Consider the following 20,532-nt stretch of genomic DNA (forward strand, 5'->3'; position numbering starts at 1 on the left):
GACTAATTGAATAGTCGATGGAAATTCCACCAACTATTTGATTAGCTGATTAATCTAATTTTAACATCCCTAGTAGAAAAGGCAACACCATCCAAATATGGTTCACAACAATTTGGTCACAAAGACTATGCCTCTAGCCCTTGGTGCCATGTCAAACTGAGTGAATGCAGGTGAGCTAACTGCAATTGAACCACAGCTGTTTCTTTCTTGGTAGTGGGACTTTCTCAACCTTTGCTGCTGAAGAATGTGTGTGTGTCAGCCAGCTGGATTATCCATAGAACACTTCTATTTTCAACCTATCATTCCGTTCAATCACAATACTCAGAAGAGATAATGTTCTATGCAAATAGGGCAAAGAGCACTGCATCTTCCAGAGGGAGCCAGTATAACATGCATGATTCACTACCCAAAAACAAGCAGAGTGATTAAGAAAAGCTAAATTTATATTAAATTATCAACACCTAAAATACTGAACATAGTGGTTAAATAACACCAGGAAGTTCAATCTCTCCAGTGAGTAATGTTAAAATCATTACACAGGAATGCAGGGAAATCACTGCCATTAGCTCAGGACAGACAGGAGAGAGAAGTTTGCTTTTTACATAGTAAATCAGTGCTCAAGAGATCATTCCCCAGTTCTGGTCTTTCTACATTCTGTACAGCCTTCATACAAATAAGGCCTTTTCTTCCCTAGCATTGGGAAACACAATGCACCCCCGAGGCAGCATCTCATAAGGACTGTTTGCTCACATTGTGGAATCTTATGTCTGTTCACATCAGTAGTGAAACTAAAGTCTGTAGGAGATTTCACTGCTCCATCTTCCCCCTGTAGCAGACATATGACCTCTGTTAGGGCTGGAGGAAAAGGGAATGGGAAAGTTCTAGAGGGCAGCTGTCTGAATGATCTTGTAGCTGGAATGTACAGGTTTTCTTCCAAGAGTAGGAATGTGCATAATTTCAGGCAGAGTTTGAATACCAGCAGCTGTTAGTCTGATTGGACATTCCCTTCTATTCTGCATTCTCAGCTCAAGCAGCTATTATTTCCATAGGTCCAGTGACTGCCCACGGCGGGTAATGGGTTGATGTTTTTAGTCCCTCTTCTCCACCCTGCTTCTAGTGTCCTCCCTAACCCCTACAAACAGGGTCCCTCGGAAGTGGGGTCTTCCTCCTACACTCGAGCCCTGGCTCTTGCCACTGTGTGAAGCAGCCTGGCTTGCCCAAGTCTATGTTAGTGAGATGGCAACGCTCTAGTTCCTGCTGCTTTCTCCCCACTGAATCCAGGCCTTGAGGCCTTATTCCCAAAGTGCCTCAGCAGCTAGTACTACACAAAGCAATGATGACAGCTGGACCAAAAACTCTCAGCCTGCAGCCAATCAAATAAATTAAAATAGAATTTTAAAATATCTCAGGGAGCAGAGAAAAGTCCCATATTAACATGCAAATTCCTAAGCCAGAGCCCTAACTCACTTTCCACATCAGTACAGACCAGCCAAACCTAATGTTGCAGGTTATAGGTGGAGTCTCAGATTGGCTTGCAAATTTAAGATGAACCATCCCTATATCTCTGGAGGTAAGTAATATTGCCAGCCTGCTGATAACTGACACTTTCTCTGAGCAGCACCAGGACTTCTGGGATTTGAGTAAGGCTATACAGGAACAGGAATAGGAAGGATTCTCCTCTGTTCACTAGATGGAAAAAAATTGTATGGGTATCCCAGCCAAGTCACCAAACCGTACAGCACCCCTAACACCAGTTGTGTCTTCCCTTCATGATGGATGGGAATGCACATTGCCTCTCCATAGCAGAAGAAAAGGCTGGGAATGTTGCAGGGGATCCCATCTTGGGACAGTTCTGTTTCCAAACACTTGGCTTGGAATTTTATTTTTTACCTTAAACAAAATTCCTATGAAAGAAAGATGAGGACTAACGCCTCTTTTGGAAGGGGGGAGGGGGAGGCTTCTTTCCCTTACATGTGGCAAGCCAGGAGAATATTAAAAAAGGGCTGTGAGCACAGAGGGAGTTAAAGGTTCAAATGCTGCAAGGGATGTCTCTCTTTAATTAGATGTGTGGGTTCTCCACTCTCTGCCTTCCCTGCTCTCCCCTTCCCTCCTAAAAATGGGGATTTTCAGAAACTAGTTCAAATGCAGTTTGCCTGTGGGTTTCCATAAGCCCTATTCCAGATTGGTGCCTATTGCCCATGTTATGCCTCAACACCCAGGCCCAAACACTCCCAAAGTTATCAGGCCCCAGTAGGAAAGCAACCATGCACTGGGTATGGGAGCCAAGTATAAGAGAAAGGCCTCATAGCCTGCAGAGCAGATTATAATTGGGTCCTCATACAGCTCAAGGGAAGAACATAGACCTCTGCAAGAAGAATTATTTGTTAAAAAAATGCAGTTTAAGGCACAGCTCTAGCTGACATGTGACTACTCAAAAATGGTCCCTACAGCACCATGGTCATTTTTTCTGATTCCATGTCAAATGGGCCCAGTTTACTAAAAGACCATTTTCCCGAATAATCCCATTTCAAACATCACTAGTAATAAAAGGTTCTACTGGCCACAGACCCTCAGTAACACCTAGTCAGCCCCATGGCCTTCCATAAGTTTGCACAAGTGAAGCTGGCTGGCCTTCCAAGTGAAACTTATAAACCAGTTTTGCTGATGCTGTAAAAGGAGGAATAGACTCCAGACTCTCTCCCTCCGAGCTGCGTTTCCTCTCAGTAGGCCTGTGAAGCTAAGAGTAATAAAAATACATTCTGCTCCCAGAAATGGCAGCTTTAACTCCAATGTACACTGAAAGCAGTGAGGAGAGTCCTATCTGCATTCAGTTACTGTTCAAAGTGAGTGATAGCAACAAGATGAATAGGAGCAGTGTCCATTGCCAGCAACAGACATACTAATACTCCAGCACTAGGCTTCATCACTCCTGTAGAGTTGTGCCAGAAGGTGAGGAAAGTGGCAGTGAGATTGTAATGACATCAATCACAAGGAACAGCAGCTGCACTTGTTCTCCTTATCCCTTTAGAAGTGATCTGCTGCTACACTGCTCTGCTTTCTGCTCTGAATCCCACCTTCGGTTCCCCAAAGTAGAGACAGCAGAGATGGCCTCTGAATGAATAAGGGGTAAGAGGTGCTGAGCCTGATCAGTAGCTGGCAATGGAGGAGCTCTGTTCTCCCAGAGGCATGAATTGTGAACTGGACAGTGCAGGACTTGCAGATTGCCAGAGGGGACAGAATCTGAACCAGAGGAGTCACTGCAGAAGTTACCATGGCAGTTTCCAGGAAAAGGGGACATATAAATAAACCACAAAACAGTGAGCATGAGCCAAAAGGATTCTGGGGTCCATTCCCCCTGCCATGAGGGCACAGTTTAGCCCCAGCTCCTTGCCGAAAGGCAGTCAATCTCTGGGCTTCTCCCTGCATGGTAGAACAAGTCCTGTCTCATTCATATGAAGCAGGGGCTGGGGAAGAGCTGGGCAACTCCAAGATAGTGCATGCTTTAGACCTCACTCTCTATAGAGGGCTTGCATTGATGTTTCCAGCCTGTGTCTGGGAGTGAGCCACGCCGTTCTGGGGTGGCTGCTGCCGTGTTGATACTACTGCACTCAGACTGCTCCTCCTGCAGCAGCTGCTCAGTTTCGGTGTCATCCAGTGAGCCAGAACTGGCCTGGATAGAGACAGTGTCTGTCTTCATGCAAACATGGTCCCGGAGTATCCCTCCCCGGGAGCTCCGTATCTGCTTGAGGTCATCCCACTCAGACTCATCACCAGATAAGAGGCAGATCCCTTCCACAATCTTGATCTTTTCCTTGGTGTAGCTATGATCGTGCCCAGCCTAAGAGAGAGATAACAGAATGAAAATACCCACAGAGCATAAGTCACTTCTAGCTAAGGAACAAAGCAGAGGCTGGAATGAGGACAGGCAAAGAAGCAAGCAAAGGGGTGGCCCTCAATGGAAGCAGTAACAGATGACTGCAATCACAGCAGCAGAGTCCATTCTAGACTTCCCTTCACAATGCACCCCAAGTCCCCCCATCCTCCAAAGGAACACCCATTCCAAGTTCCAGGCTCCTTCAATCCATGGAAAAAGGTGAGAGAAGATGACTCTTTTGCTTCACTGGGCCAAATGGAGCCAATGCCATTTGGGGGCAGGAAAAAAACCAGAGCCAAAGCCTGAACAGGAACAAGAAACCTGGGAAGCAGGAACAGCCAAGAGAGACTCAAGGGCAAGAGTAGGCAGGGAACCAGGTAGGAGTTTGCAGTGGGATAGGCCACTAAAATGTTAATCAGTTTGAGAGCTTCATATGAAGAGGCTTTCTATCCCAGAACAGGGTGGAGCTAGTTGCCCTCTATATACATCTTGAGACAGGTCACTGGGGCTACTGTGTTGGGTTTGAGTCCCTCTCAGTAGTTAGAATAGTGGAAGGAAGTATACAGAAGAAGATCAACAGAAATAGTCAGAGTCTAAAGACAGATTTATGAGCGCAGATTAAAAGTGTGAATTCTGTCTGTGTCAGCTCAATGATGTCTAAAGAAGCATAGACATCTGCTAGGTGTTTTTAAAACTCTCAGAGGAGAGGAGAATTACATGTGAGACATATTTGGATGTATCTGGACAAAGGAAAAAGGGAGAGTTAGAGTGACTCTAGGGGAAACTATTCTGACAGTGAGGTATTGGAGGTTGTGAAATAGATGAAAGGTTGAGGGATCTATATCTTGGAGTACTAAAAATTGTCTTGTATGGAACAATCCTATTCTGGCCACCTGGGAAAGGAAGTCAGTGGTGTAACAGGCCTTGTGCATTTCCAAGGCATACAAGAATAATATAACAAACACCCGCAGAAAAATTATTTTCTTTAAGTAGCATAAACTGCAGACTCTTAACCATACAACCAAAGGACCTGTGGTAGAAAATGCTCTCTGCATCCTCAGCACAGGGAGGTAGTTGAGCTAGTTCAAAGGCACACACAAGGACACATAGAAAAGCCAGCCAAGCAACAGTTAATACATGACAATGTTAGAGCCTTTCCGTGCTGCAGGAGGGAAGGAAGTGGGGGGTCACTCACACGTACACACAGAGCAGTGATACCTGACATAAGGATGTGAGCGAAAATCAGAAGAAGAAAGATGAGAAGCTATCAGGAGGATAAGAAAGTTGCTGAGGAGGAAACAAAGAGGAGAAACTGAGTGCTATACAATAAACTAGAAACAGTCCTATATGAGGCCCATACCAATGCCCAGTCATTAGAGATATAAAATTTGGTATAATCAGTTAACTGGTTGAATGTTATGTTTAACTGGTTGACCACATAAGGGTAGAGGGTGCTCCACCCCACCTGGGCTGGAGAAGCCACTCCTGCCTGCCACGGCTGGGCTGGAGCCCACCGCTCCAAGCAGGCCAGACCCATCATGGGCAGGGACTGCTCAATCGGGGCTGGAGTGCCCCAGCCCACGGCATTGCTCCATCCAGGCTGGACTCTCCACAGGCAGGGGTTGCTCTGGCCAAACCAGCGCACCCTGCCACCCGTAGGTGGGGGACTGGTTAAACATAACTGATAAGCATCATCCGATAAGGGTGATGTTTACAGGTTTACCTGTTAACATTTACATCCCTACTAGTCATCAGGGTTTTCAGTTGTTCTCTCCACCCTGCCCTTCCACATGGTGCATAGACAAGAGCTACATCCTTTCTAGCCAGCCTCTTCCTGGTGCCTCGTTTCCTCCATTGACTGCCCAGGGCAGTGTTAGGGTAAGTGGGGAAGGACAGGGCTTAGCCAAGGAACGTGGGTCCAAAGGTCCAATTTTTACTTTTAGAACCAATAGCTTGGTGACCAGCAACTCTGTAAAAGGAACACAGGAGTCTGCAGTAATGAAGAGGAATGTTGGAGCCTAAAGCAGGTCTGTGCAAATGGGAAATGAGGAACTGGGAGATGCTGCTAGTTAAACTCTATGGGTATGTCTACACTGCCACCCTAGTTCGAACTAGGGTGGCTAATGTAGGCATTCGAAGTTGCAAATGAAGCCCGGGATTTAAATATCCCGGGCTTCATTTGCATCTTGCCAGGCACCGCCATTTTTAAATCCCCGTTAGTGCAGACTCCATGCCCGCGGCTACACGCGGTATGGAGTAGGTCGTTCGAATTAGGGTCTCTAATTCGAACGACCATTACTCCTCGTAGAACGAGGTGTACTGGTAGTTCGAATTAGAGAGCCTAATTTGAACTACCTACTCCGTGCCGCGTGTAGCCGCGGGCACGGAGTCCACACTAACGGGGATTTAAAAATAGCGGCGCCCGGCAAGATGCAAATGAAGCCCGGGATATTTAAATCCCGGGCTTCATTTGCAACTTCGAATGCCTACATTAGCCACCCTAGTTCGAACTAGGGTGGCAGTATAGACATACCCTATGAGTCTTGTTTGGCAACTTACTTCAGCTGCCCTCACCCATCCCATGGATCTTCCTAGGACAGATGGTGGAGAGCTTGGAATGGGCATGTTTTTGGCACCTGCCAAGAACCAAGCACAATTCACTCACACTATTACATAGATTTGTAATGTTAGGACAGTTTGAGTTGGTCCCTGAGGCCTCTAACAGCAGCTCTTACCTCCTTCTTATAGCACAGCTGATTGTACAAGGTCAGCTTAGGAATAGTTTCGATCTTCACTTCCTGGGTAGATGTCCTGTATGATGGATTACTGTAAGTCAGGTTCCCCAAGCCAGGGTCTGTGAACTTAGACTTCTTGTGTCTGTAGAAGGAGAAATCAGGAGAAGGAGGTGAATAAACAAATAACAGAACCATCCAAAACACATGATCTGGTAGTAAAGGGAAACTTTAACTACCCAGATATTTGTTGGTAAGGTAATACAAAATGTCCAGTAAGTTCTTGGAATGTATTGGGGAAAACATCTTGTTTCAGAAGATGAAAGCAGTAACTAGGGGGACAGCTAGTTTAGACTTGATTCTAACTAACAGGAAGCAATTGGTTGCTAATCTGAAGGTGTAACACTACTTGGTTGAAAGTGATCATAAAATAACAGACTTCAAAAGTATGGCTACATTGCGGGCTAAAGTCGAATTGAGATATGCAACTTCAGCTACATTAATTGTGTAACTGAAGTTGAAGTACCTTAACTTGGCTTTTGGCAATGTCTACACTGCAGGAAGCCAAATGAAGAACACTCTTCCTTTGACTTCCCTTACCTTGTGAAATGAGGGTTACAGAAGTCAGAGTAAGAAGCCCGTCATTTCAAAATTACTTTGAAATAACGGGCTTGCTGTATAGACGCGCACTCTGTTATTTCAAAATAACCATGCTGTGTAGCCATGCCCCATGATTCTAAGGAAAGGAAGAAGTGAAAGCAGCGTAATAAAGATGATGGACTTCAAATATCTGCCTTTAACCAACTCAGAGAACTTGTTAAGTAAGAGAAAAAGCTCAGGAGAGCTAGTAGTTTCTCAGAGAGACGATATTAAAGGAGCAATAGCAAACTATCTCAATGGTAAGAAAAAATAGGAAAACTAGTAAGAGGACAGTAGGGCCTTTTAATGACCAGAAAATCAAAAAGGAAACCTAAAAAAAGTGGAAACATGAACAAATTGACAAGGAAGAGAACAAAAGAACAACACAGGCATGTAGGGACATAGTCAGAAAGGCAAAGACACAAAATGAGTTACACCTAGCAAGTGACATCACAGGCAATTAGATTATATCAATACTAAGAGCAAGAAAAGGCAAATTAAAGTATAGGGCCTCTACTTAGTAGTGAAGAAGACCTAACAACAGACAGCTCGGAAAAGCTGACGTATGTAATGCTTACTTTACTTCAGTTTTCACCAAAAAGGTGTGACCAGATGCTTAATAAAATTAATTTAACCACAAGGGGGAAGCAACACAAGCTAAAATAGAGAAAGAACAGTAAGAGAACATTTAGATTAGTGGAATGTATTCAAGTTGGCCAGTTTTTAAGGAATTCACACTAGTGTTCTTAAGGACCTAGCTGAAACAATCTCCGAACTGTTAGAGATTATCTTTGAAAACTGATGGAGGATAGATGAGGTCCCAGACAACTGGAGAAGGAAAAACATAGCAACTATATTTTAAAAGGAAAAAACACAGAGCACCTGGAGAATTATAGATCAGTCAGTCTAACCTGGATACCTGGAAAGTTACTAGAGCAAATTATTGAACTAGCTATTTGGTTTCCCACCCATGTCCTTTAATGGCCCACAGACTACATTCAACCCTTTGCTATTTTCATCCAGCCCACAGGCTACACATGTTCAGTTTACCTGGCCAGGCTTGGGACTTCCCATCCATAGAGCTGGAGCCATGATTACTGGATTGCCGCACCATAGGGGGAAGGCCCAAGTGACCGTATCCCCTCTGGGACTGGAGATGCAAGCACTGGCTTGCTCCACTACAGGCGGGAAGCCCGGAGCATCTGCGCCTCCCCCTACCCCCAAAGACAGGTGAGTTGAACATGTGTTGCCCACCACTGATTTTTTCAGTGGATCAATGGCCCCGATACAAAAAAGATTCCCCACCCCTGCCATAGGAGATAACAGGGTTAAAAGGAATAGTTAACATGGATTTGTCAAGAACTAATCATGCCAAACTAACCTAATTTCCTTTTAGACAAGACTGGTTTAGTGATTAGAGAGGAAGCAATACTCATTATATATCTTGATTATTGTAAGGTTTTTGAAACAGTCCCACATGATAGTCCCATCAGCAAAAAAAAATTAAAAAAAAATAGAAATGTGATTAAATGACTATATGGTGTACAACTTGAAAGACTATACTCAAATCGTAGCTATCAATAGTTCACACTCAGACTAGGGGGACATATGTGGGTAAGGAAGTATTGTCCTGGGCCCAGTACTATTCAATATCTTAATTAGTAACTCTTATAATGGAAAAACTTAAAAAACAACAAATAGTCTAGTAGCACATTAAAGACTAACAAAATATGTAGATGGTATCATGAGTTTTCATGGGAAAACCCACTCTGAATCTGATAATGGAATAGAGCAGTGGTCTCCAACCTTTTTACACCCAAGATCACTTTTTAAATGACAGAACAAGCCAAGATCTACCGCCCCGCCCCTTCCTTGAAGCCCCACCCTCTCTATTCTCCTTCTCTCCATCACTTGCTATCCCCAATCCTTATACTGCTGCTTATTTTTATTTTTTTTATTCTCCTGTAGGAAGAGGTTTTTCCAACATTTGGCCTGTCTACACTGGACCAAATGTCAGAAAAAAACCCCTTCTTTTGGAAGCCACGTTATTCCTTGTGGAAAGAGGAATATAGGGGTTACCAAAGAGCCTGTTTGCTCTTCCACTAAAAAAGCGGAAGAACAAACGCAACCTTGGATGCAGAAGAGTTTTTCTGGGATATCTCTGGAATCCTGAAAAACTCCTGCAGTCTAGCTGGACCCTGGCTGTGTTGAGACAGGATGTGTAGGCTCTGGGGTGGGAATGAGGGATTTGGGTGTGGGAAGGGGTGAGAGGTGCAAGCTCTGGGAGGAAATCTGGATGCAGGAGGGGGTGGAGAAGGGGACACTGCTTCGGGGAGGGGGCTCTAGGCTGGGCAGTGTTGGGATACTAAGCAAGCCACAGGCTTGCGGATGTGAGGGTGCAGGAATTTGGGTTGGGATATGTGAGGGGCTGAGGGCATGAGGTTCCAGTGTTTGACAGGCTCAGATCTAGGGTCTGGGGAAGGGGGAGTGCAGGAGTGGTTGTGGCCAGATGGGGGTTTGGCCCCAATTGGGGGTTTGTTGGCCAGGCTTCATTTTTAAATAGAATACTATGTTAACCACAAAAAGTTTCTGCGTTGTCTTTATTTATGAGAATGGCAGGGAACCTGCCTTGAGTCAGGTGTCACTGACCCATAGAAAAGTCATTTGGGAGCAGGGGACACAGTACTGGGGAGAAGTGCTAGTGGGTTCTGGAGCAGGGAACAGGGTGCCAGTGGGGGCAGGGGAGAGGGGGCAGGGTGCCAGGACAGGTTTCTGCAGCAGGGGACAGGGTGCTGGGGGGGGGGGGGGGAGACAGGTTTCTGCAGAGGGAAGCAGGGGGACAGGTTTCTGTAGTAGGAGACAGGGTGCCAGAAGAAACTGGTTTCTGCAGGGGGGCAGGGTGCCGGGGGACAAGTTTCTGCAGGGGGGGCAGGTTTCTGTAGCGGAGTTGGGGGGCAAGGGAGAGGGAACAGGGGACCAGGAGGGCAGGGGACTTTGGGGCAGAGGAGAGGGAACAAGGTTGGGGGCAGGGAGTTTCCTACACCAGCCACGGAGGGAAGCCTCCGACCCGCGCTCCCTCCGGACTGACCGCAGGGCAGCCAGACTGGAGCGAAGAAAAGCGGCTGCCCGGCCAGCTGGCCATGGTGCTCAGCCAGGGTGCCACCAAGCTCCACGTGGGCAGGCGCAGAGGGGAAGCCGCCCAATCAGCTGGAGCACGGTTCAGCCTCCTCTGGGCTGAACGCCACAGCCAGCAGGCCAGGCAGCTTCTCCTCTGCGCCAGCCCACATGGAGCGTGGTGCACCCTGGCTGAGCGCCATGGCCAGCTGGCCGGGCAGCTGCTTCTCTTCCTTCCAGCCCAGCTGCCCTGCACTCAGCCCAGGGAGGCTGCGCCTAGCTCCAGCTGTGAAAGCCAGTCAGCTGGCTGGGGTGTTTCAGCCCTCCCGACCTCCCAGCTCCCACCATTCCTTGCAGCTACTCACCTGTGTTGTTGCTCAGTGAGTAGCTGCTCCTCAAATGAGGAAATCTAATGTAAATGTACTGCGCAGGTGCGCAGTTCAGAGAGGGCTCAAGAGCTACTCTTAGAGCCCGAGATCTACCGGTAGCTCACGATCTACTGGTTGGTGACCACGGGAGTAGAGAGTATGATTGAAAAATCTGAGGATGACACTAAGCAAGGAAGGGTTGCAAGCATTTTGGAGGACAAGATTCAAATTCAAGTTCAGATTGTGACAAATTGGACTGAAATCAACAAGATGAAATCCAGTAAAACCAGTACAAAATCTTACATTTAGGAAGGAAAAAATTAAATGCACAACTACAAAATGGGGATAGTACTGCTGAAAAAGACTGGGGTGGTTATAGTGGATCACTAATTGAATACAAGCTAATAACGTGATACACTGCAGAAAACCCCAATATTACTGGATCCAGCCCACAGAGCACCCTGCTGGGATCCTCAGGAATACAGCTGCCTTGGTTTAAAGTACAGTCCCTATGTTTCTTTGCTCTCCGGGTGGGAGAGGGGACGACGACGACATGGGACGAAAGACACTTGATGTGATCTCCCCACCCCCAGCTCAATGCTCAGCTCCTATTGGCCAGAAACAACTGGCCTATAAGAACTAACCTCAGCAAGTCTCTCGGCTCCGATTGGCTGGAAACATCTGCCTTCCCCCCACATCCCTTCCCCAGGTCACAACCAAACCCTCTGCCCCTCCCTGCCCCAGGTCATAAGCCCCTCCTTCACTCAAACACTCTCTCAGATCCCACACTGTCTCTCACACCCCAGTCCCTTTACCCTGTGTGCCCTTCTGTGCCCAGCCTCCATCCTAGAGCCTGCATCTGCTCCATAGAAAAGTGCGGCCCTTGACCACTTACCAAAATCTCAGGAATGGCCTCTCACCTAAAATTATTGCCCTCCCCTGTTCTGGAGTGTATTAACAGGAGTGTCATGTGTAGTACATGGAGGTAATAGGCACTGGTGAGGCCTCATCTGGAGTTGTGTCCAATTTTGGGTGCTGCACTTTAAGAAATTGGCAAAACTGGAGAGTGTGCAGAGGACAGCAGCAAAAATGTTTACAAAACCTGACCAAGGAAAAGTTTCAAGAACTAGGTATGTTTACCCTTCACAAAAGAAAACTTAGTGGGGCATCTGATAATCTTAAAATATGATAGGGGCTTTTATAAAGAGGACTCTGCGGCTATATATACACAGCAGCGTTATTTTGGAATAACTGATGTTATTCTGAAATAACATTGTCTGTGTCTACACAGCAAACAGTTATTTCAACATAATGTTGAAATAATGTTGAGCTGGAGGATTTCATACTCCAACTCCTGTAACCCTCATTTTACGAGGATTAAGGAAAGTCAGAGGAAGAATGCTCTAATTCGAACTTCCTGCTGTGTAGACCTCGCCAAAAGCTGAAATAAGCTATTTCGACTTAAGCTACGCAATTGACGTAGTTTAAGATGCGTAGCTTATTTTGGCTTTAGCCCGGATATGCAGACATGCCCTGACTGATTTTCTCCATGCTCACTGAGGGTAGATGAAGAAATAACCAGTTCAATCTGCAGCAAGGAAGACTTGAGTTAAAAGTTTGAAAAAAACTTTCTAACCATAAAAACAGTTAAGCTCTGGAATAAGTTAACAAAGGATGTGAATCCCCATCACTGGAGTTTGTCTAACTTGTTCTTAAAAACCGCCTGTCACAGACTGTTTAGATTCATTGGCCCTGCCTCAGCACAAAGGACTGGACTAGATGACCTGGAGGTCCCTTCCAACCCTGTATTTCTATGATTTTGTTAGTAGAGAGAGATAGGTCCCATTGCCAAAAGATCCCATTCTACAGACAAGGCCCCAACCCAGTGAGCAGAAAGCTCCTGTCATCTGCTTGTTTTTTCAGGCTGGAGGAGAGCATGTTTCATCAAGTACAAGCGTTCCCTTCTGTTGCCTGTACAACCACCATGCACCGGTGCCATGCAGTCAAGTTGTCTCTTGCTTATATCAATACAAGGAAGAGGTGATTCCACTGAAGGCAATGGAGTCATATTAGTGTAAAACCCCCGAGAACAGAATCAGATCCATAGACTTTACAGAGACAGAGATCGGGAGAAGGAAACAAGTCCTCCTTGGATGAGGGTCAAGCCTTGGAAGAGCTTGTGGGAGCAGCTGGCTGAAAGCATTTGGAATTCACAGATTTACTAGACCAGGAATTCTCAACCTGGAGTGTCTAAAGGGGTTGACAGGGCTGGAGTTAGACATTATGGGACCTGGGTGCAAGCACCACTGCCTGGGGTGGAAGTCAAAGCCAGAGGGATTTAGCCCTGGGTGGCAGGGCTCGGGTTACAAGAATATGACCTGGGGCCGAAGACCCTTGGGTCGACTTTGCCACCTCCCTCCTGGGGTAATATGGCTTAGGCTTTGGCCCCCCAACTTGCACAGTAGTACTCAGTTGGGCTCAAGATTTGATCCTCTGTCCTGAGATCATGTAGTAATTTTTTGTTGTCAGAAGGGCATCACGGTTCAATGACGTTTGGGTACCCCTGTACTAGATAAGGTCGAATGCCAGGATGACACAAACTCCATCTCACTCCTACATTATTTTCCAGACTTTCTATAAAATAGAGCCAAACAGGATTTTGGAGAGGGGGGAGAGGGAGAGCTGGATGCATGTGCAGGGGGTTGCTCTTCCCACATTCTCTTTACAGGGAGAAAGAGAACATTAGGGCTTCCCAACAGCTCAGTCTGCTCCCCAAGGCCCACATGAGACAGGGGTCTCTGTAAAGAAAATGAAATTGCTGTTATGACTGTTTCCAGACAATGACATACTTGTAGCCACAGTGACCTTTGTGGAAACTTCTGGCTTTCAACTAAGACTCCCATTCACCAGCAACAGGGAAAGGGACAAGACGGGAAGTAGGGAGTCAGATACCTGTATATAATTAAAGCAGCAAAAAACAGCAGAATGACCAAGACACTGAGGAGGCCTCCAATAATGTAGCTGACATGTATCCCTTCACCTGAAAAACAAAAATGTGCATGGGTAAACACCTCTATGTACTGGGTGTTAGCAGACCAACACTAGAATGGAGATTGGCACAGCTTGAAACCATTCTCCGCCCCTAAGTGATCTAGAGAAGGTCTCTGAAGTAGGGAAGAGATTATTTCTCAAAGATAGGGGTGAATTAACCCCCTTCTGCTCCCAAGTTACCCCCTGCTACAGAGTCAGTCTTCCCTACCAACCAGACTAGAAAAGTAAAGCAGTCTATAGGAGCTCAGCTTGTTCCACCTGAGTGATGACTGTAGGAGTTGGGGAACTCTGGTGTCCTTCAACTAAAATCTTCTCCTCTGGCCACAGGGAGGGCCCTGTGTGGGGCTGAAAGAAAGCATGACTGATATTCATCCTTGAGACTCTCCTTGTCCTGCTCAGAATGAGATTGAGGAAGGTCATGTTTGAACAGCTTGGAGCGATAGGCCCCTGACATGAGCTCAAAGAAAGGTTCGGCTAGCCGAGGGTAAGGAAGAACTCACCTGTGGTGGCTACTACTGCCTCATTCTTCCGGATGCACAGGCCTTGGCCAGCATCTTTATCAGAGCAGCTGAAGGGCACAAAGACACAGAGTTAGCATGTCACTGCTCAGAGCAGCCAGACATCTTGTGGGTGAGGATGAAGCCATGCACGGCAGGGCAGGCTGCAGCTGGGAATAGAGGTAAGCTGGGGCAGGGGAGTGTTTAGGAAAGGGGCATTATAACAAGAGCTTCCTTTGCCTCTTCTTGTACACCCTTCTACCCAGATGCAAGCCATTTCTCTGGACCTAACTCCATAGATCCTGGGAGTGTCCACCAGTGTTCCCTCATTTTTTTCCCATGCATGTGTGGAATTCATTTTGTTACGTGCACATAATGAAATTCACTTGGTGGGGTAGGGCTGATTCATTTTGGACTGTGGGAGGGCGTTAATGGTTGGGGCAGAGAGTGGGGGAGTGAGGGCTCTGGGGTGGGGATGGCTATGAGGGGTTTGGGATGCAGGCTGCTCCAGAGCTACAGTGAGGAGAGAGTACTCTTCCTTGCTCTGTCTCCCTTCAGCAGCACCCAGGCTGCAAGTGGGGAGAAGTATCTCCCTCCAATGTAGCAGCTCTGGGGCTGGGGCCATGGGATAACCACAGTAAGTCCAGGGCTGGGGGAGACATCTCTCCCCACCACAGCCCTGAGCAATGCTTAATAGGCTGGAGCACAGACACATAGCTTACAGGGAACTTAGGTGCCCAAACTCTTCTGTCTCACTACAAGTCAAGTTGGAATGTCCAGGCAGCTTGTGCACAGGACACATTCAAAAACAGGCAGTCGCTCTTCCTGTTTTGTTACGTGCACTGAGCAGTCGCTCTTCCTCTTCCCTCTGCAGGGAGGCTACATAATGCTAAATGCATAGGAAGAGAACAGGAGAAAAGTCAGCCTTGCAGAGAAAAACTTTTCTATGGGAATTTGTATTTCCAGCAAAGAGAAAGAGGTATATGACTTTGCTTGGAGTTAACACTCCAGCATGCAATGGAAGAGCACTCACTGCTGGGCAGGGAGAGAAATGGGCCACAGAAGAATGGCAGAAGGGGCCAAGGGAGAATACAGAACATACTTTCTATGCACTGAATCATAAAAGTGAGACCCACAGGCACCTTGTTTGATCCCATCCCAGTGATCTCTTCAGGGTCTGGTTTTAAAATGATCAAAGCAAAGCAGCCCCTCTTCCCACCAGAAACCATTTCCCAAGTTGAGAATTCAGCACAGGGTACCAGTCGGCAGGGCCAAGAAGACTCCTGCACTTTGCATAGCCAACCAGACTAGCAAGCACATTGGAATGAAGTTGGCAATGAGGTCTATGCAGCCCATGCTAACTCCAGAGAGTACTGGCCAGTCCTGCGTGGATACAATAATGTGGATCTGCAGCTGAAAGAACCAACTTGTACCCCACCTATGAGCTGGATTCTGCATTACATCTTTTATCTGCATCTGCATCCACAGCAGCAGGCTCTTCCACAGTACCTCTTAGGAGGGACATCTGTGTGTGCCTGTATACTGTATGTAGGATCTCAAAGGCATGGAAGCAGCTGTCTGCAGCCAGCCTTCTCACCTTCCAGATCCTATATTCCACTCCCCTCCCAGCCAGTACGGAGACCAAAAGGGGAGGAAACAGATCAAGAAGCAGCTGTCTACTGCTCATATTGGTTCCTGACTTACTTTGCTGAAGCAGCTGCCTCCATCTCCAAATGATCTGATATGGCAATGAAATGGGGAGTTTCTAAACTGTTTGGCTGCTTAAACAGTGTCAACAGGACCCTGGGGATTTTGCTGACTGTCTTAAGCTGTCACACCCCCTTCCTCTGAATGGAGGATAAAGGGGAGGGAATATAGGATCTGGAAGACAGGGAAGTAACCTCATAGGCTATGAGCTTTCCTGAACTTTGAGATCCCATATTGAGAGTCAAAATTTGTATCCGCATCCAATCTGTAAAAATGATCCTCAGATATCCATGGATTTGAAGGGCTCTAGTAAGGACCTCTGCCTTCAGACAGGGTCTCCTGTAGCTATTTACAGAGTGTCTAGGGCTCAGAGGGTCTCACTCCACCTTTGGGAGATGTGACAGGGTGATGGAAGGTGGAGGGGACATGCACATCCTGCTTTTAACTTCTCAAGTCCAGACTGCAAGATGCAAAGTCACTCACTTTCCTTCCGTTGCTTCTAGGGATGTGTGGGGTTTGGTCGTTGAGGAGCCTGATCTGCCAGGTGATGTCTGGCTCCTCTGACTCTCACTGGTTGCTTCAGGAACAGGGGGCACCATGCCAGGAACTAAACAACACAGACAGAAAAATACACAGGAGTTTCTGAGACAGGCGGAGAGGTCTCTGAGACAGGCTAGACCACAGATCACTTCTTAAATAAGGAGACCAAGAATTCGTGTACAGAGCTCAGATAGCCCAGGCCCATCCTCTCTAGCACGAAGCAACATAAGAAAGGTATTTGATCGTATAGGACACTTTCTGTAGGAACTTTTGTAGGCTGTGGAGACCTCCCAGATAACTCTATTCCTCAACAGAAAATGGTAAAGGACAAGGTGGGAGTGCTGGCCGTGGTTTATCTGTGAATGCAGTTACCCCAGAGAACCTCTCTGAACTCACCAGTGGAGCAGGGTCGTCCATCTGGTTCATCTGGACATGCACAAACAAAGTCAGAAACCCTGGCAAAGCAGAGATGGGTGCAGCCTCCATTATTCACTCCACAGGCATTTGTACCTGAGGGAGACAACCAAGGCATTAAACCTGGAGCAGGTGAGGTATTGATGGAGTTCAGTACACAAGGGCAGGAGTTCCAGTATATTTGTTCCAGTATATTTTCCTCTCTGTTCCCCTTTTTAAAGATATATTATATTTGCCTTCTCCTGTCCTTTGGGATCTCCCCTTCCTACATGAGTTCTCAAAAATAATTGCTGACACTTTCCAATTGCTTCAGCTAGTTCCTTAAGGACATTAGAATGAGTTTCATGAGGTCCAGCCAACTTGAATATATCGGACTTATTTAGATGTTCTTTAACCTGACCTTTCTCTATTTTGTCTTCTGTTCCCTTCCTCCATGTTGTTCATATTCATTGTATGAAGCACTTGGTCATAATTAAATCTTTTAGTGGACACTGAAGCAAAATAGGGATTAAACACCTCAGCCTTCTTTGCACTGTCTGATATTTGCTTTCCTTCCCTGATAAGTAGAGGCTACACTTTCCTTCATTTTTCTTGTGCTCCTAACCTCTTCTTATTGCCTTTTATGTCTCTTGTTAGATGTAACACTTCCATAGCCTTTCTAGTTTGACTCCTACATGCTTGTGCTGTTGTTTTGTGTTCATCCTTAGCAATTTATCCATGTTTCCACTTTTTCTAGGTTTCTTTTTTGATTATGTCATTAAAAAAACTATTTAAGGAGCCATATCGGCCTTTTACTATTGGGATCTTTCCTTCACATCACAGTAGACACTATTAAAGGAACAACAGCAAACTCTTTGAGAAACTATCATCTGTCCTGAACTCCTTTTTGTCTTCCTATTGAACTTGACTTATCAGTTCTCTGAGTAGACTGGAATATGGCTTTTTTATGACATTCATCATCTTTATTCAGCTGCTCTCACTCCTCCTTTCCTTAGACTCATGAATTCTATCATTTTATGGTCACTTTCTTTCCAGTTACATTCTTTCTTCAGATATACAACCAATTCCCCCATTAGTAAGACTCAAGCCTCAACAGGTGGTCCCTCTGGTTACTTCCTCTATTTTCTGAAACAAGAAGGTGTCCCCAAAAACATTCCAGGAGATTACTGGTAATTTTGTGTTACTTTTTTGACCAGATATTAGGGTAATTCAAGTGATCTATAGAAGTGATCACTGATTTTGTGATCTATAGAAGTCTCCTACCATGACATTACCCCTGTTCTTCCCCTTCTTATCTTTACTCAGAGACTTTCACCAGGCCTTCCTCTCTGGACTTCAGAATAAGAATACATATTCTGGATGTACAATGAACTCCTATTCTATTTTTTTCCCTGCCTGCCCATCCTGAATGAAGGAAGACAAGCAGTTATAAGGAAATTGTAACAGAGGCTTCCTCAGCTGAAGTCTCAGAGAGGCAGAGAATGTGCCCCAATGAGGCTGAGGGAAGGGTCGCATTTTGTAGGGCACACAGAGGGGGGGGGGGTTGGTGGAGGGCAGGGGCTCTTGAGTGAAACTCTGCACTTATTAAACATGTCCAACGGTCCTGACAGGCTGAGGGTACCTGCAGCCTGCATGGCTCCAACTAGCAGATTCAGCAGTTAGGATCATCCCACGTACCTGTCTGCCTCTGCGGGGAGACTACAATTATATCCATTAGCCCCTCAACATTGGCCAGCACAGTTTCCTTGTTCCGGCCTGAGTATTTGTCCACTCGCTGGATAGATTTGGTTTGCCAGTCAGTCCAGTAGATCCATCTGTCCTGCTGCTCAGAGGGAAAAGTCAAAGGCATTAGAGCACTTGGCCACACATATACAGGAACTGCACTGAAGAGTATTCATGGGCCCGAGGGCTCCATGAATCTAGGCAAACTAGAGAGTTGCCTAGGGCGTTGCTGGCCCGGGCGCCCTATGATGATGTCACAGGGCGCCAGGGCACCCTGTGATTATGTCACGGCCATTGACGGCCGTGCAGGCGGGGGGGCCGATCGCGCCTTCTGCCTGGGGCACCAGCTGCCGCAGCCAGCCTCAGGCTACTCCTTGCTCCAGACAAAGCCCACTCCCAGCCTAACCTCCCTCTTCTCAATGCCAAGCAGGAGCTTCCTTCATCCCCGCTAGCCACTTAGCCAAACTCTTCCTCTAGGAAGAGCCTTAGGTAAATCCCAAACCAGAGAGGCACACACCAGATCCCCCACTATCCCACATATACCCCAGCAATCTCTGCTGTCCCCCGGAAGCCTGACTACACAGCAGTCACTGCATCGCCACTACCCGCACGCTCCTCTGTACCTGTGTCAGAGCAAAGGGGTGTGACACCTGGCTGACCAGCACCTGGCGTAGTTTCCCATTGAGATCAGCACTCTCTATACGGTCAAGATGTGCATCCACCCAGTAAATCCTGTAAGGACAGGGAAGAGAGGTGAGACCAAGCCCCCCTGCCAGTCTTCCACCCATCACACTCTTCACTCCTGGGTCACTCACTAGCCCAGGATGCCTCAGGAAAACACTGCAGAGGATCGAGCTAAAAGGCTAAGGAGCAGTACGTATCTTACTTAGTTCTCCTAGGTATGACAGCCTCACTCCCACTCTTGCACTGACCTTCTAGTATCATAGTCTAATGTCAGTCCATTGGGCCAGCCCAGGTCAGTGTTGATTAGGATTTTGCGCTCGGAGCCATCCAAGTTTGCCCGCTCAATTTTAGCAACATGACCCCAGTCCGTCCAGAAGAGGTACCTGAACAGAGACAGGGCAGATACAAGAGACAGGAAAGGCGGCGGAGGGGCAGGGATAAAACACTGAATTATTAAGTCCATTATTAAGTTCACTAAAAGCTTTACTTGTGGACAAAAACTGCCAAGTCTACATTTTCCACTAAAAGTTCCCGTTTTCTTTACTTATCACACCCACTTTCCCAGTCTTGGCCCCCATCACTCCCAGTTGGCCCGTAATTCCTCCTCAATCTCTGTCATTCCCCCACTCCACACACAGGCAGCCCAGTCTCCGGGGACCTGGCAGACTCACACCACACATCCTCCCTTCCTCCCAGATCTCCTTCTCAATAACTGGCCTTGTACAACCTGACCTCCCTAATCTTCCTCGCCACTTGGCCCTAGACTTACCCCTTCTTGGGAAAGGCAGCAATTGCTCGGGGCTCGTCCAGGCTGTTGTTAATAAGCACTTTTCTGCAGCTGCCATCCAGTCTGGCCACTTCAATGGTGTTGCGTCCTGTGTCCGTCCAGTACAGGTTTCTGGAAACCCAGTCCACTGCTAAGCCATCCGTCGTCTTCAACCCGTGACCAATGACTGTCTCCATGCTGCTGCCATTCAGGTCTGCCCGCCTGGGGGAATCAGTGCCAAACAGGATAGGGCATAAGAGAGCTCCTCATGAACCTTCGAGTTTCCCTATGCCACTCCTCTCAGTCAGTGGGAACCCATCATTAGCACTAGGCCCTACCCCAAGTTCCCATTAAGGCTAAATGTGTCTTCAACAATGAGTTCAGTCACGTAAACGTGTTACTGTGTGCGCTCTTGGTGAGCATC

General features: G+C 46.9%; 1 protein-coding gene across 3 annotated transcripts in view; it reads right to left on the bottom strand.

The window, feature by feature from the left end:
• Positions 1-422: 422 nt before the first annotated feature.
• LRP4 (LDL receptor related protein 4) overlaps positions 423-20,532 on the bottom strand; it is a 125,794-nt gene continuing 105,684 nt past the window's right edge. For 2 of the 3 annotated variants that reach the window (XM_006135340.5, XM_089778564.1), the window contains exons 29-38: positions 20,112-20,330; positions 19,591-19,725; positions 19,282-19,390; positions 18,614-18,758; positions 16,919-17,032; positions 16,466-16,589; positions 14,279-14,346; positions 13,680-13,767; positions 6,610-6,751; positions 423-3,838 (exon numbers count right to left, since the gene is read on the bottom strand). In XM_006135340.5, the coding sequence (XP_006135402.3) occupies positions 3,503-3,838; positions 6,610-6,751; positions 13,680-13,767; positions 14,279-14,346; positions 16,466-16,589; positions 16,919-17,032; positions 18,614-18,758; positions 19,282-19,390; positions 19,591-19,725; positions 20,112-20,330 (1,480 nt within the window). In that variant the 3' untranslated portion in view covers positions 423-3,502. Of the gene's footprint in view, positions 3,839-5,092; positions 5,162-6,609; positions 6,752-13,679; positions 13,768-14,278; positions 14,347-16,465; positions 16,590-16,918; positions 17,033-18,613; positions 18,759-19,281; positions 19,391-19,590; positions 19,726-20,111; positions 20,331-20,532 lie in introns of all 3 variants that reach the window. The other variant, XM_006135341.5, reaches the window with a different exon arrangement.

Source organism: Pelodiscus sinensis, chromosome 5, assembly GCF_052426305.1.
Source record: "Pelodiscus sinensis isolate ZL-2025 chromosome 5, ASM5242630v1, whole genome shotgun sequence".
NCBI classification, from domain to species: domain Eukaryota; kingdom Metazoa; phylum Chordata; order Testudines; family Trionychidae; genus Pelodiscus; species Pelodiscus sinensis.